General features: G+C 44.2%; 1 protein-coding gene across 1 annotated transcript in view; it reads left to right on the top strand.

Annotated features, from left to right (window-relative positions):
- LOC147009861 (voltage-dependent calcium channel gamma-3 subunit-like) overlaps positions 1–11,613 on the top strand; it is a 50,084-nt gene extending 38,471 nt beyond the window's left edge. The window contains exon 4 of the mRNA XM_085862501.1: positions 9,538–11,613. Within this exon, the coding sequence (XP_085718627.1) occupies positions 9,538–10,091 (554 nt within the window). The 3' untranslated portion in view covers positions 10,092–11,613. The remainder of the gene's footprint in view (positions 1–9,537) is intronic.
- The last annotated feature ends 4,042 nt before the right edge of the window (positions 11,614–15,655 follow it).

The following is a 15,655-nucleotide window of genomic DNA, read 5'->3' on the forward strand; positions in this document are numbered from 1 at the left end:
ATAAAACTCATTAACATGGCCAACGGCTCAGAAATCGGGTGTTGTCTATATTTTCAAGCAGCGGTATCTGTCCACCCGTCCGTCCCCGAACTACTCCCTCAGTTTTGGGACTAGCCCCGCCAAACCTTCAGTGGAACGTTTCGTGGTCCCAGTGGATGTCCTAAGGTGGGTGGGAGTTTTCATAAATACCTCAATACAATTATGATTTTGACTTTCGATCCGTATGAAACTGCCTCCCATCCGGATGTCACATCAGAATTGTGTTTCTCTTCGTTTACCTCATGAGTGTTTGTAATGTTGGATTTTGTGAAATTAATGTTACAGTATTAATTTGTGATTGTAGTGATGCTGTTTGGAATGAAAATGTGGAGAGATCGAGTTTAACAGAGGATCAGGAAATTACGTGAGGGTTTCCACCGGCAACATTCGCGGATTCGTCATTCGCGGATTCGTCATTCGCGGATTCATCATTCGCGGATTCATCATTCGCGGATTCGCCATTTGTAGTTTCGCAATTTTTTGCCCAAATCCTTGACGAACTGGCCGTCCAACGACTGTCCTGCCCCTCCCATGCATCGTACACAGTAGGTATCTCGCTTGTCAAATATATTTTGCTTTGAAACTCACAAAAAGAAATCTTGTAACCTTTGTTCAGCACATCCGATAACCAATTACTTTGGAAACAGTGATGAGGACAAAGGAAAACCTGATAAAACCAAGATCACACAAAACTGTGTGAAGCAAAAAAAGCCTCTTCACTTGCAGAAACTACCGACTATTAATCTATTGGCGGAAGTATAATAGTATATTTGCATGAATATTTTGTAATGTAATAAGATCACCCAAAACACAAAGAAAACTGTGCACGCAGTTGCCGAAAAAAAAAAAAGACCCCTGCGGACTATGCTGTGATGGATTGCAAAAGCAGGTTAAAGAGCATGGCGTTGCGCTCAATGAAGTTGCACTTTTTGAACATTCCGTTGTCTTTTCTTCACTCAATATAAACGTCTGAATAGTAAAAAAAAAAAAAAAGTTAAGTTTAATCCTATGCTTAAATAAATACACTTAGTGATAAAAAATCGCTAATTTGTTCAGATTTTCAGTGTTTTCACTCCAGATTTCGACACTTATTTTGTTCACCAGATCTGATTAAAAATCCGACATAATGTTTAGATTATATACTTTAACTAGAGGGGGAGCACTCGGTAGAGTGCAAAACCTCCGCCGCCAATACTGCTAGGTCATTCAAGTGAACCTGATATCCTATTCATTCAATTTGACGTCAACAATGCTCAGATTGGGATTACGGGATTAATATCCGCTGGGATTACGGGTTTCTTGGGTCAAAACTAAGATCCAGGCTTTCGGTGACATCTTCGGTGACAGGATGTTGAGGTCATGGAGAGATTCACTTACCTTGGCAGTGATATTCATGTCTCTGCTGGCTGTGAGTCAGAGGTCAATAGACGTCTGGGTCGGGCCTGGGGAGTCATGGATTCACTGGATCATGGGGTGTGGCTCTGCCGGTACCTGTGCGGGAGGACGAAAGTCCAAGTCTTCAGGTCCTTGGTACTTCCAGTCTTGCTCTATGGATGCGAGACTTGGACTCTGACCAAGGATCTGAGATGGAGACTTAATTCTTTTGGTACCAGGTCTCTTCGGAGAATCCTTGGCTATCGCTGGTCGGATTTTGTGTCCAACGAGTGGTTGCTGAGAGAGACTCGGATGAGATTTGTTACCTGCATAGTCCGTGAGCATCAGTTGCGGCTGTATGGACATGTGGCTCGTTTTCCTGACGCTGATCCTGCTCACCAGATTCTCTCAGCGAGGGAGTCTCATGAGTGGATGAGGCCAGTGGGCCGACCACGTGCCTCGTGGTTGCAGCAGGTTGACCATCATCTCAAGGAGATGGGGATGGGCCTGGCATCTGCCTGGGGGATGGCCAGACGGAGGCCCCTGGAGTACCGGCGGAAAGTGGACGCAGCGACGCGCTGTTCTGGTACATGCTCCCATACCTGACCTGACCTGAGTACTCACAGAGTTTAGTTTGCAACTTTCCCTTTTACTTTTAACTTTTGCATACTCAATTAATTCGTCATAACTAGATTCCTTGAGACAGAAATTGATTTTACGTGGGTATATCCACCTGAAGTTCCAAAATCAGCCGCAATTATAATTTTGGCATGTTTTTTTTGTTGGAAATCACTTATAACATGTAGAAATGCAAAAAAGAAAATCGAAATTTCGTTGAAAAAAAAGTTGCAAAATTTTGTTTTTTTTTTTTCTTTTTTTTCTCCAACAATTTTTTTTTTTGGTTGGAAATCACTTAAAACATGTAGAAATGCAAAAGAAAAATCAAATATTTTTTCAAAATGGCATCCATAGCGGCCATATTGGACTTTGGACCAAGTCCAAAATCTAATGGCATGATCCTTGGACCAGACCTAATCCCCCCACCAAGTTTCGTTGAAATCCGTCGAGGAGTTTTTCCGTAATACTGTTCACAAACAAACAAACAAACAAACAGAAAGGGGTGAAAACAGTAACCTCCGATCTTCGATGTTGGAGGTTAATAAGCCTGTGAGAGCAGACTGTGCTTCCAAATCGAGGCATGTTTGAATAGGCCAAAGAAAATGGCAAATTAGGACCCCTTTATGGGCCAGTGAGGTGTTCGAGGGTGTCCAAGGATGCGCCTGATAAAGGATTAATTAAATAAGGCCATTAATTATCTTCAAAGGGGTGTTTTAATGAACCCAAACACCCAATTTTCACTCATGCGTATCCTTGGAGTTCCCTTGGTATGTTTGTAAAGTTTCAGGCTGCGAGGTTTCATGGTTTTGGAGTTATGAAGGACACACGCACACAGACATTTATTCGTATTGAAAACATCTATCTATCTATCTATCTATACATCATGAAAACTCTCATATGTATATATATATATATATATATATATATATATATATATATATATATATATATATATATATATATATATATATATATATATATATATATATATATTGTGCATGTTTGTATGGATGTATGTTCCCAAAAAACAGCCAAAACGGTACATGATAGCGCAAATTTTTTCGGCCCACCTTACCCACCATTCTCCTGCGGTGTGCAGTATCAAGTTTCATTAAAATCGGGAAACAAAAAAATTATTTAAAAAATCAATTCCCGATTCAGTCAAGTACTCTTCGGGAGAATTTGATCAATGCAAACAACCTCAGCGGTATAGTTCGCTGGAGCTATCTATTTTTTTTCTTGAAATGATTTTTTTCATCAACCGCTGTCACAACGGGAACCCAACGGGTTCACGGGTCGTCTACTATTCCTTATTGCTTGCCTTCCTTCTATTCCCTTCCCCTGTCTCACCATTTATTGTTCATTAAATATACCTGATCTTGAGGTGAATTCTGGCTGTTGTGGTTCCTTAATTTGGTGATTGAGAAAGACTTGCCGAGGAATAATTGGTGGCAGCCAATAATGTTGCGCACCCAGACAGCATTACATGTCTGAGGCTCCGTTGGTCTAATTGTATCAATATGTGTCATGTCCAATTGGTGTCGTGCGTGCATGCGTGCATGTGTGTATGTGTGTGTGTGTGTGTGTGTGTGTGTGTGTGTGTGTGTGTGTGTGTGTGTGTGTGTGTGTGTGTGTGTGTGTGTGTGTGTGTGTGTGTGTGTGTGTGTGTGTGTGTGCACATGCATGCAAGTTGCTGTTTTTGGCTGCTATCTCCACATGTAGATGGGTTTCAGGAGGTGGAATGGAGACCTACCAGGTCTCAAAATATCCACCTTCGCGCGTGTGTGTGTGTGTGTGTGTGCGTGTGTGTGTGTGTGTGTGTGTGTGTGTGTGTGTGTGTGTGTGTGTGTGTGTGTGTGTGTGTGTGTGTGTGTGTGTGTGTGTGTGTGTGTGTGTGTGATTGTTTAATGACTGCCTTTTTTATTTCTTTCTTATTCTCGTTTTCTTTTCTTTTCTATGGAGAGGTGAAGCTTGCAAATTTTTTCTATAAGGCTCACTTTACTGCATCTGGACAGGTTTGAGGGTAGAGGAGCAGCAGCTGAAATCCGAATTCTATCCATGTTCCACCTGATGACTATCTTTGCCTCTTCGGGTTTCTCCTGATGACTCCAATGCTGTATTTGGTTTTTACTTTGATTAGCTAATCCTCATTAATGTACAACTGATGCATAACACTGGTCAACAAAAAAAACTTTCAGTCTATTCCGTGGAAAATGTTGGTGTCCTTTATTAATCCGAGCAAGCCGATTCCAAATTTGAAGTCAGAATTGACTCAGCACGTCAGGATATTTAACTACAGAAAAACAACATTTTTCAGGCATTGTTTATTATTTAAAAAAAATCAAGCACATTGCACAATTACACAATATAAACACATTGTATATAATGTACAGTAACTGTTAACCAAAAACTAAAGCACATTGAACAAAAGAAACACATTGTATAAACTATAAAGTATACATTAACTGTTTAGAAATGCTTTAAGCACTTGTTTTCACGTTTGTGACGAGCAGTGGTTTGTGTCTGAAAAAACGAGCAGTAGTCCCCCATCATGTTGGGGTTGAAACACCCCTGATCTTGCGCCTCCATTGTGCTCATATCTTGATGCAAAATGTGAGATTTTTGTGCCTTCTGCCAACAAGTTCCACTCTTGCAAACGTGAACCCAACGATTCCACCTTTTGCTTCGACAGCTCAAGGTCCCTGACAAGGTCATTTAACTCTTCCAGGTTGATCAGGTGAGGTTGTTTCACTGACTCCATCTCTGCTGGTTCGTAAAACCCAGTGTCAACAGTATCATCACTACCATCAGCACTTTCAATGTCAGCAGCAGCTGGTGGAACAGGTACGGGATTGTCCTAGTCTGTGGCACAGGTTTTAGTGCTGACTCACAATCTGGATATGTTATCTTGTTCTTGTTTTAATTTGTGAAACCAGCCACCTTAACCATGCAGCAACAACAGTCATTCGGATGGTTCTTCGGCTCCTGCCATACCATTGGGACGGCGAATGGCATCGACGTTCGTTTCCCATCAAATCAACGTGTCAGTCCCAAGGTACAAACAGTGCAACGTATGTATGGCGCCCACGTCTTGTCTTGGTTGCCCACCGTGCAACAGAAGTAGTGCTTGTATGAGACCTTGGGGTGATTGTTTATGCTTTTCCGTTGGCTACCAAGCTTGCCACATACGTAGCAATAGCAGTCTGTACTGTTCAGACATTCTCGTCTATTCATATCAATCTGAAATACAATAATATTGAAATATACACAACACTATGAAAAATAACACTAAAAATACGTGACATTGAATTTCCAATTTACTGCCACTCCGGTGTAACTAGAAATCCTTACGTGTTGGGTTAATTCTGATTTCAGATTCCAAATCACCATCCTCGAATTAGACTAAAACACATGCATTTACTGCAGCAGCAAATTTGTGGTTGGCCAGTGTAATTAGCCCCGAAATAATTTTTGCTTATACAGTGTATATAGAATTGTCATGTGTTGTGTTGTGTTGTGTTGTGTTGCCAGTGAACTACTTCCTCAAACTTTTGTGAAATCGTACCGAACTTCCGGTTTGCACCTTCCTCTCCTCGGTGTGTCTGGCCTCAGGGGTATTTTTTTGGAATTTTTTTAAAAATAAAATCATTTCAAACTTAAATCTTCAACTTAAATTGCTTATAAAATGTATTGTCATGAATATTACAAATAGATTTGAAAAATAAATGTTTGATTTCTGCTTGGTGTAAATAATGAAAACACGGCAACTCACGTACTTATCCTCAGCTAAAACAAGCCGGTCTCTCGAGCGACGTGTGGTGAGGTGTTTTGAATTGCACAGTTGCAGTTGTTTTCAATTATGTGGAGGTGGTGTTTTCAATAACATGGCGGTTACGTGGTGGTTAGGTGTTTTTGATGACGTGGCGGTTATGTGGTGGTGAGGTGTTTTTAATAACGTGGTAGTTATGTGGTGGTGAGGTGTTTTTAATAATGTCGTGGTTACGTGGTGGTGTGTTTTTAATAATCTATACATATTATAATGAAAAGCCCAGTGAGGCGGTGAGGCGGTGAAGCCGTGAGTCAGTCTGGGAAGCCGTGAAGACTATATGCCTATTAGTCACGTCCTGTTTGAATGTGAATTGCCCAAGACCCTTCAGACCCAAAAGGCACCGAAGACCCAAAAGACCCTGCAGACCTAAAAGACCCTTTATCCCCCAAAGACCGTAACACCATTTAGACCCCTTACACCCTTCAGATAGATGAGACAGCTCAGACCCTTGACCATTTAGACCACTTGGATCTTCTTTTATCACAAATAAATTTCAAATAAATATAATATCACCAATATTACAAATAAATTTGTGGAAAAGAAATGTTTGATTATGATTAGTTTAAATCATGCCAAAACAGCAAATCTGTAACATCAATTTCTGCAACGACGTACGGAGAAGCGAGCACAGCGAGCCGCCAGATACTAGCATATATATATATATATATATATATATATATATATATATATATATATATATATATATATATATATATATATACATACACACACACACACACACACACACACACACACACACACACACACACACACACACACACACACACACACACACCCGATAGAAAGTTTGCACCCCCTTTCAAAATTTTCACCTTTTATTGCCTTGCTTATAATCTGCAATTAAATTTCATTAAATCAGACTTTTTCCACCTTTATTTCACATCATAACCCATAACGTCCAAGTGAAAAACAAATTCTACAGATTTCAGAAAATTAAAAATACAAAATTAGAATATTTTGGTTGGATAAGTATCCATGCCCCCAAGTTAGTACTTGGTGGAAGCACCTTTGATGGCAATTACAGCTGCGAGTCTATTGGGATAGGTCTCCACCAACTTTGCACTCGTTGATTGGGCAATATTTTCCCATTCTTCTGTACAAAACTGTTCAAGCTCATTTATGCCAAAAAGTTTCATCTTGGTTTTGTCAGACTAGAAAACTTTTTGCCACATGGCTTCAGAATCTCTGGAGTGTTTTTTTGCATACCTCATTTTGGGGGCATTTTTTGAGTAGTGTCATATGCCTTCCACTTGTTAATGATTATGTTGACATCATTCCAAGGGATATTCAAAGCCTTTGAAATATTTTTTTATACCCAACCCCTGATCTGTGCCTTTCCACAACTTTATCCTGGAAGTCTTTTGAAAGCTCCTTGATCTCCATGGTTGAGTCTTTGCCATGAAATGCACTACCCAGCAGAGGAAACCAACAGGAACAGCTGATTTTATTCTGAAATCATCAGAATCACTGCAATTTAACACAAGTGGAGGCCACTTAACTTGGTGTGTGATTTTGAAGTTGATTGGTTACACCTGAGCTCATTACCTCTGCCACCGAAGGTGAAGGAGGTTATGTTTTCACACCTTTCTGTCTATTTGGTTGTTTGTCTGTGTGCAAGACATCTCAAAAAGTTCACCAAATATCATCCAGATCCGTCAACAACTTCTTGAGATATCCTGCACACAGACAGACAAACAAACAGACAAGCCGGGAGGCGACGAGGGATTCGCTAGGATCGAAGCGCTGGATACGATGCTTTTCATTCTGACCAATCCACTGCCGAACATTCATTGCCAAGACGTATTGGTTCACATACAATTGTTCCTCCACCTGGCAAGATTTTTCCTATTGCGTATTTTGCCAACTGGCACTCCTCATAAAAAATGACGGTAAATAGACACCCTATTTTTGAAGGACTACCATTTGAAAAATAATCGGTTTGCTGGTTTGTGCTGTGGATCCTCACGTTGCAGACACACACACACACACACACACACACACACACACACACACACACACACACACACACACACACACACACACACACGGAAAACCCGATAAACTTCTCTCAATGCTCTTGTTTGACCACACCTCCTGAGCCACACAATATTTTTCATAAGCCACGCCCACTTTCCGACACCACTCCCACTTTTCATCAACCACGTCCACTTTCCCTAAGCTCCTCCCACTTTCCTAAGCCCCTCATAAAAAAATGACGGTAAATAGACACCCGATTTTTGAAGGACTACCATTTGAAAAATAAAACCTCAATCAAAAATTGGCTCAAGTAAAATTTTCTAAATATCTCGAAGTGTTTAATTCCGAAGTCTCGTTTCTCTACATTCAAAACTGAAGAACAAGTATTGAAAATACTGTACGTGGTTTTTCGGCCGCTGCACAGCAACGGGTGGTTGCTAGGCAACGAAATTCAAACACGCACATTCCCAGACCATATGGCACCTGTTGGCAAAGTTTCATCGAAATCGGTTCGCTGGTTCGTGCTGTGGAGCCTCACGTTGCAGACACACATACACACAGACAGACGGAAAACCTGAAAATAAGGCCAAAAAAAAAAAATGTTGCATTGGCGTAACGGGTCACTGAAAAATAGGGTAGGTCGGTCGGGATCTTTTTTTTTTTTCTTTTTTTTTTTTTCCTAATAAATCCCTCCCAAAATCTCCCCCGGCTCGAGTACCACCCTTTTTGTCGGCGGGTTCTGTCCGAAACACTTCCGGGTTTTTGCGATCGCGATCGTAATCAACAAGATACTTGAAAACGATAGCAAAACAAAAATAGCAATAAAATAGGGTCGGCAAAATTTTTCGATAGCAAAAAAACAAAAAAAAAACGTAGGGTCGGCGGAATTTTTAGGGTCGGGCGGGTTACGCCAATACAACATTTTTTTTTTTTTTGGCCTAAGGGATATCTAGCATAGATAGCGAATCCAACAGAGAGGGGTGAAAACATAACCTTCTTCACCTTCGGTGGCAGAGGTAATAACTTTTATAAAGAATCGCTCTATATTGTGTGATATTGCCTTGGGGAGTGACGGTTTCGCAGAACCGTCACAGTATATATCGTTTTTGACGTGTCACAAAATGAGCTGGTTTGTGTGCTTTGGCACTGGACCAAACTTTGTTCCTTCTTTGCTTATTCTCACTGCAGGGAGTTTTATAATTGTTGGCTTGGCCTTTTCTAACATTAAGTTGACAATACCAAGTCCCATGTCATGATATTCTAAGATTAGTCATGATTTGTAGGTTCTGGGGGTTGTAACAGTTTACAAACATGTTTTAGGTACACAGGTGGGTTGACCGAATGTGGAATGTCCTAATGGAAATAGTATGACTTCACAATCGTTGAAATGATGGATTTAGGACAATTACTTCACTTAGTATGCCCAGTGTTGTTATTTAGGTTTTCCTAATGCACGGTGGATTGTCTATTGATATGGCAGCATAAAGTTTTCTCACTTTGCAGTTATCCCTCATTTTTTGTCCTTTGTATACCAATGAAAACCCCTTTACTGCCATAACTTGTTCTTCCAAATCCCTGGAAGTAACTTAGTTATTTTCGCCTTGCTCTATCTGTAAATAATATGTTTCGTGTTAATATTCCTGCTCTCCTCCTACCCATCTCCTTCCTTGCCTCTGCAGGGCTGGCAAATGTCATCGGCATAATAATCTACATATCGAGCAACACGGGTGATCCAGGGAAAAGCGATGCGAAGAAGAGCAACTACTCCTATGGCTGGTCTTTCTACTTCGGAGCGCTTGCGTTCATCATTGCAGAGGCAATCGGCGTCGTCATCGTGCACACTTACATCGATACCCTTCGACAAGCACGCACAATCTCTCACCTACATTTTTTCAAGAAGCCTGGGCCCCCCATGCTGCCCCAGGGCTATCACCTCCGTGCTCGCCGCCGCTCTTCAGGCTCAAGCGGACGCTCTCGAGATGGTGACGCGTCACCCGTTCCCTTCAAACCTTTTGGTGCCGGCCATAGTTCGGCAGACATATCGTTGTATACTCTTACGGGCATGGACCCTGGGGTTGGGGTTGGGGTGCCAGGTTCAGTTCCTGGCTCAGCAGGTGCGAGCTTCGATTGCGAGCGAGAGTCAGCGGCCGGTGGGGCTTTCCTGCACAACTGCTTCTCCACGGAACTTAAGGAGACTTTGTTCGGTACTAACCGTCGGACTACTCCGGTTTGAGCACCGTTGTGCATATATTGGCCTATGATACACAGACTGCCACTGAGCTAGTTTGCTGTTGCACTGTCCCAGCATCTCAGCTGTGTTGTTGCACTCGGTCGAACGTTGGCTTTGATCTCTAGAGTATAAAGTCACCTGGCCCGTGAACCACAGTGGAGCTTCTCACAGCTTTGCAACCTCCAAGCGCTTCCCTAGCTGGGGATGACCAATGTTGCACATGGCCAGACAGGTTTTAGTACTTCGGTGATTCATTGTACTCTGTCATTCCAAATGAACGTGCTCAAGGAGACAAGAAGTCGTAGTCCCATTGGCACAAATATTTCTAAATACGAAAAGGAGAACCAAGGATCTGAAGTTTCTGCAAGCTTCGTTTCAGGAAGCTGTGTGTACGACTTGCTGCAATGTGGTTTCAAGTTCACTAATGTTCAATTTTTTTGGTACATATTGGTCCAAATTTCTGCCAAATCTATCACTAAGCTTACTGAGTATGTACTAGTATGTCTCACTGAAAGTTTTGGTATCTTCACATTCAGCCATTTCGGCACTGATATTGCCATACAAGGAAATCCCCGGCTGTGAAAGCCTATCAGACAGCAATTCTAGTTTGATGACAGTGAGGTTAAACCGCTGACATTTTTAATCGGCTGCCTCATGCCATAACATTGTTCGGTGTGCAGTCACGTGATATTGAGCCATAGCAAAGGCAGTCGCGTTTTCTTATGTTGTACGAGGATACCTGGAAAATGAAAACCTGTCTTCGAGACGAACCTTTTGTGATATCGATTCAAAGTATGTGTTTTTAAGAGTGGGGTGGGCTGGGGGGATTTTGGTTTTGCCCAACCGGGGAGGTTTTCTTCTGTCTGGTCTGGTTTGATATCATTTGGGATGTTTAGTTGTTAATTGTTTTTATCTTGTGGTGTAGTTTGGTGCTTGATTTCACACTTGGTCCATTAGCTCATGTCCATAGAACCATCCAGCCTACAGATATTTAAAAAAAAAATCCCTGCCTTCATTCACTCCACCTGCCTTTCTCTGTGTCCGCTACGTGCTAAGAGGGCACACTGGTGCACCTTCCGCATTGCCATGCCCGGGGGGCGGAGGAGTCCGTGCTGGAGGTAGTGGGTCATGGACCACCTCAACATTGGCGTTATAACTTCCAGAAGTCAGGTTCAGTTCAGCTGTCTTACCCTATCCTCTCGGCTCCAATCGCTGTTCCACCGACCACCCGCTTGCCGTGCTGTGCATGTGTACGTGTGTGTACACATGTGTGTCACCTCTTCCCAGCCTCTGTCGTGCCGTGGCGAAAGTCTGTGATTTGTGATATGACAAAACGTATGATTCCTTGAGGGCTACCGGAACTTGAACACTTGCCTTGTACAGGGTGTTCCGAATGCTATGCGGTATGCACCGTCGCTCTTCATTTTCTACCAAACATCGCTTCCTTTTAAGTGTCCCCGAGCCCTCTCTTTCCTGCAGTTTGCTGATAGTGTTATCTCAATCTGAATAAAATTCATTGCTTTTTGTTGTCGCTTCTGTCAGTTAGGCACACACGGGGGGGGGGGGGGGGGAGCAGGGTTTTTTGTGTTATCCAAGGGAAATCAAACCCGCCGTGAACGCGTTACCAGACTCGACAGCAGGGTGCTAATATGCACGGTGCAGGGTGCTTCACATTTTTATGCCTACTTGCAAACTAAAGTGTGGTTTTTTTTTAATTGAAGTCATTTTTTAACGATTTCCTGGTAATACAAGGTAAAATACCTGAAATAATGGCCTTGTTGTTTAATTAATTAAAAATGGGGGGGGGGGTGATGGATTCTGGTTGACCTATTCCTTTTGAAATGTTTATTGGTTTCGACCATGTGAAATGTTACCATGGCAATGGAATTCAACAATCATTTATTACAGGTCTCTTCCTTCCTTCCTGATTGGCTGCCATGTTTATCCATTGTGTGTGTACGTGTGTGTGTGTGTGTGTGTGTGTTTATGTATGGCAGCGAAGCGTGTGTGAGCTAGCAATCCAGGACAACAGCAGTAGAGAACGGTTTCATGGAAAGACATGTTGGTTGTCCGGTGAAACGTTAAGTGATTCTCTCCAAAAGGAAGGCATTCTACCGCAGTGTGAAGGATTTCAAATGACTACAGTTTGCAAGGACAGACCCACTCACTTGGTCGGCCTATTATTCCACCCATCCTCGTTCGAAAGAGATTATGTCGACCATTCGGCATGAATGCACTCGGTGATTTGCCATCGACATCTCAGCGGAGGTAGGCATTTCAAGCTATGGTCCCGTTGTTGGCTCACGGAAGCTCAACCTGTTGAGGTAACCCAGAACGCTGGAGTACAAAGAGATTGGACATATTGCCACAGTCCGAACACGGGATTTGAACACAGGGTCACACCATCATGAAACGTGTGCTCGAATGGAAATGCCGAACAAGCTCCTCGCCTCTTGCTGTTGAGGGTCTGCCGGAATATCCAAGAGGTATGCACACTCACCTCTGAGCTGTCGAGCCTGGGTGCAATTATCGACCCAGCTATCAACTGCCACCTGGTATTTCATTCATCAATCCGTGTGCCGTCCATCGGGTGGACGTTGAACTGGGTGTCTCGTCTGCCGAGCATCAGGTGGTTGAACGTTGAAGATCCCACGGTGTCTTTCACGAAGAGTAGGCGCGTTATCCTGGCCGGCACATTGAAGAGTTGTCACCATGGCTAAATTCCTGCTTTTACCTACAGGGGGCACCGCATCAACGGTACTGCAATGCCTCAAGTAAAATGAAGCTACCCACAGCCATGTGTTACTTCCGAAAGAAGAAGATTGCTATTGAGGCTTTCCCCAGTTGCACAGATTGATCCGTGCCAGGGCATTAGGTGTCCGTTAATTAAATCGACCATCATGAAGGGATTGCGAACGGCTGCACTGATCAATTGGAAGAGTTAACGAATGGTAATTGGTAGTTTAAATTAACTAAGAGCAATGCTGTCCTAGGAGGCGAGGGGGCTGGTAGTTACAGTTATTGATCTGTGCAACTGTCATACCGAATGGCAGGAGAAACGTCTGGAGGGCGTCCAACTACAACAAATACTTCTCGAGCTAAGTGAACGTTTTGTTGGAGTCACTGAGGGAGAGTTAATTTGTCTAATGGCTTTTCGGCCATCACAGATGATTAACTGCCCTGCCATTTGACAACCCACTTGGGGTTTTGAAGTCACGGCTCTTGGGAGTTGTGGGTCTTGGAGTTTGGCGACGGCTGTAGACTGAAACAGGTGGCCACGGTGGTGCACAGAGCGAGCAGTTTAAAATTTCTGACTTGGTTAATGATCAATTATCGTTTTCCAGAAGCTTTCAGTCGGTGAGACTGGAATCGAGGTCAGATTGTCTTCCCTCCTGTTCCACTCGCTGTATGCTGGGCTCGTTTCCGTGGTTGTCCCAGTTCTATTTCCATGGTTGGACAACATTCCATCACACCTGTACATTGCTCACACCCATCCACTGCAGGTGATGCCAATTCCACGGCTGATTCCGATGAGTCGTGAATCTCTCCGAGGTAGCTGGCACCCCGTGGATGATTTTGGAAAGGTACTCGTGGAATCTTTTGTGAGTGTAGACGTGATATCCTGCTCGACGTTCCCATATCTGAAAGACATATGCCTGGTGTTGGCTTAACGGTGAAGCTACCTGGTTTAAGATCTTAAGGTCTTGAGTTCGACATTAGGTGGGTTGACTCAGCCTGTCGTCATCCTTCGGAGGTCGGCAAAATGAGTACCATCTTCCTGGTAACAGGGGCACAACCGCTTCCACAAAAATGATGGAACCAGCAGCCACAGGCTGAATATGAGCCAAAACCACCAACAACAACATCTGAAAGACACCATGCTCCATGATAGAGCGCTCCTTGCACGCACTGCACCGGCTTGCCAGCGTGTCAACCCCCAAGGAAGAACATGCCAGCAATTGTCAGACCCATCCCGGTTCTGTTGTCAGGGCTGTTCCACCTGTACACCATCATGGTTGTCCGTTGTTCTTGTTGTTGTATAGCTTTTTTTTAATAGAGCCCCGGACAGTTTCCTCGAACATGCCCTCGGCACGGAGACAGCCGATCAATCTCCCAGCAGCGACCCAGAGATCCCCCACATCCAGGATGGTGTACCCCCGCCTTCACGAAGTCAGGGCCACGATAGAGTTCGAGAGAGAGGGAGTAGAGAGAGATAGAGACACACAAGAGGGAAAGTGTCGCTCCATGGGGACCGATCGGCACTCTGACCACGACCGCGCTGCCCTGACAAATCCGGGAAGCAGGGAAGAATGGGGAAGATTTGACCTCGACATGCGTTGGGGGGGTACATCCACCACGAAAAGGCGTCACAGATAGTCGCCAGTTGTCCTCTGTTGTCGGATTCGTTGCAACGGCCACCTCACAGGTTCGTTACCATGGCTACCTTGTTCCCCATCCGTCGGGCTGTAGCCTCTGTGCAGCTCAAGGCGCTGTGATCCCGGACTCGATGTACCCGTGTCAGGAGAGCTGTTACCCCTCATAATTTGGCCATTTGATTGGCATGTCTTGTGGATATCGCTTCCGAAGGCCAAATTGGACCTCATTTCGCACGCAAATAACCTGGAGATTGGAGATGCATCTCCAGGTGACAGCACACCCACGATGACGTTATAATGACGGTAATTACACGGTTCAGTTTGCTGCCTCGGAGTCGCGCACGACACATCAGGCATTTCTCAGAACCCGAATCGTCATCCGACTCATCCCATTCATGTGTGACATAAGAAGCATGTCATTGAGTCTTTAACAGAAGAAAATGGAGAGGTTGAGTGGCCCACTAGACCTACACCGCCACTGTCCACAAGCTCTTCGACCCATGACCGTGGAGTTGACCTTTGGTTTCATTTGGTGCTGTAATCAGTTCACTGTGTGTGTCCGTTTGGTCCTTGCTCATACCGGTATTAATTCCTCTGCGAAGTACAAATGATTCCGTTTTTACACAAACTTTACATCAAATAAATGATGGTGAGGCACGTTTCGGGCCAACTATTTATGACGAACGCAAATGATTAAAATTATAGAGCGTTGAGACAAAGAACGGACGGAAGGATGGGGGAGAGAGATAAGAGGGGACGTGCGAGAATGGGAGACTGGGGATGGAGGTGGAGGAGATGGGGATGGAGGTGGAGGAGATGGGGATGGAGGTGGAGGAGATGAGGATGGAGGTGGAGGAGATGGGGAGGGAGCTGGAGGAGATGGGGAGGGAGGTGGAGGAGATGAGAATGGAGGGGGAGGAGATGGGGAGGGAGGTGGAGGAGATGGAGGGGAAGGTGGTGGAGATGTGGGGGGAGGTGGAGGAGATAGGGAGGGAGGTGGAGGAGATGGGGAGGGAGGTAGAGGAGATGGAGGTGGAGGAGATGGGGAGGGAGGTGGAGGAGATGGGGAGGGAGGTGGAGGAGATGGGGAGGGAGGTGGAGGAGATGAGAATGGAGGTGGAGGAGATGGGGAGGGAGGTGGAGGAGATAGGGAGGAAGGTGGAGGAGATGGGGAGGGAGGTGGAGGAGATG

The sequence above is a fragment of the Eptatretus burgeri genome, chromosome 17 (genome assembly GCF_056783735.1).
Source record: "Eptatretus burgeri isolate ZD-2024b chromosome 17, Ebu_testis_v1, whole genome shotgun sequence".
Classification (NCBI taxonomy): Eukaryota; Metazoa; Chordata; class Myxini; order Myxiniformes; family Myxinidae; genus Eptatretus; species Eptatretus burgeri.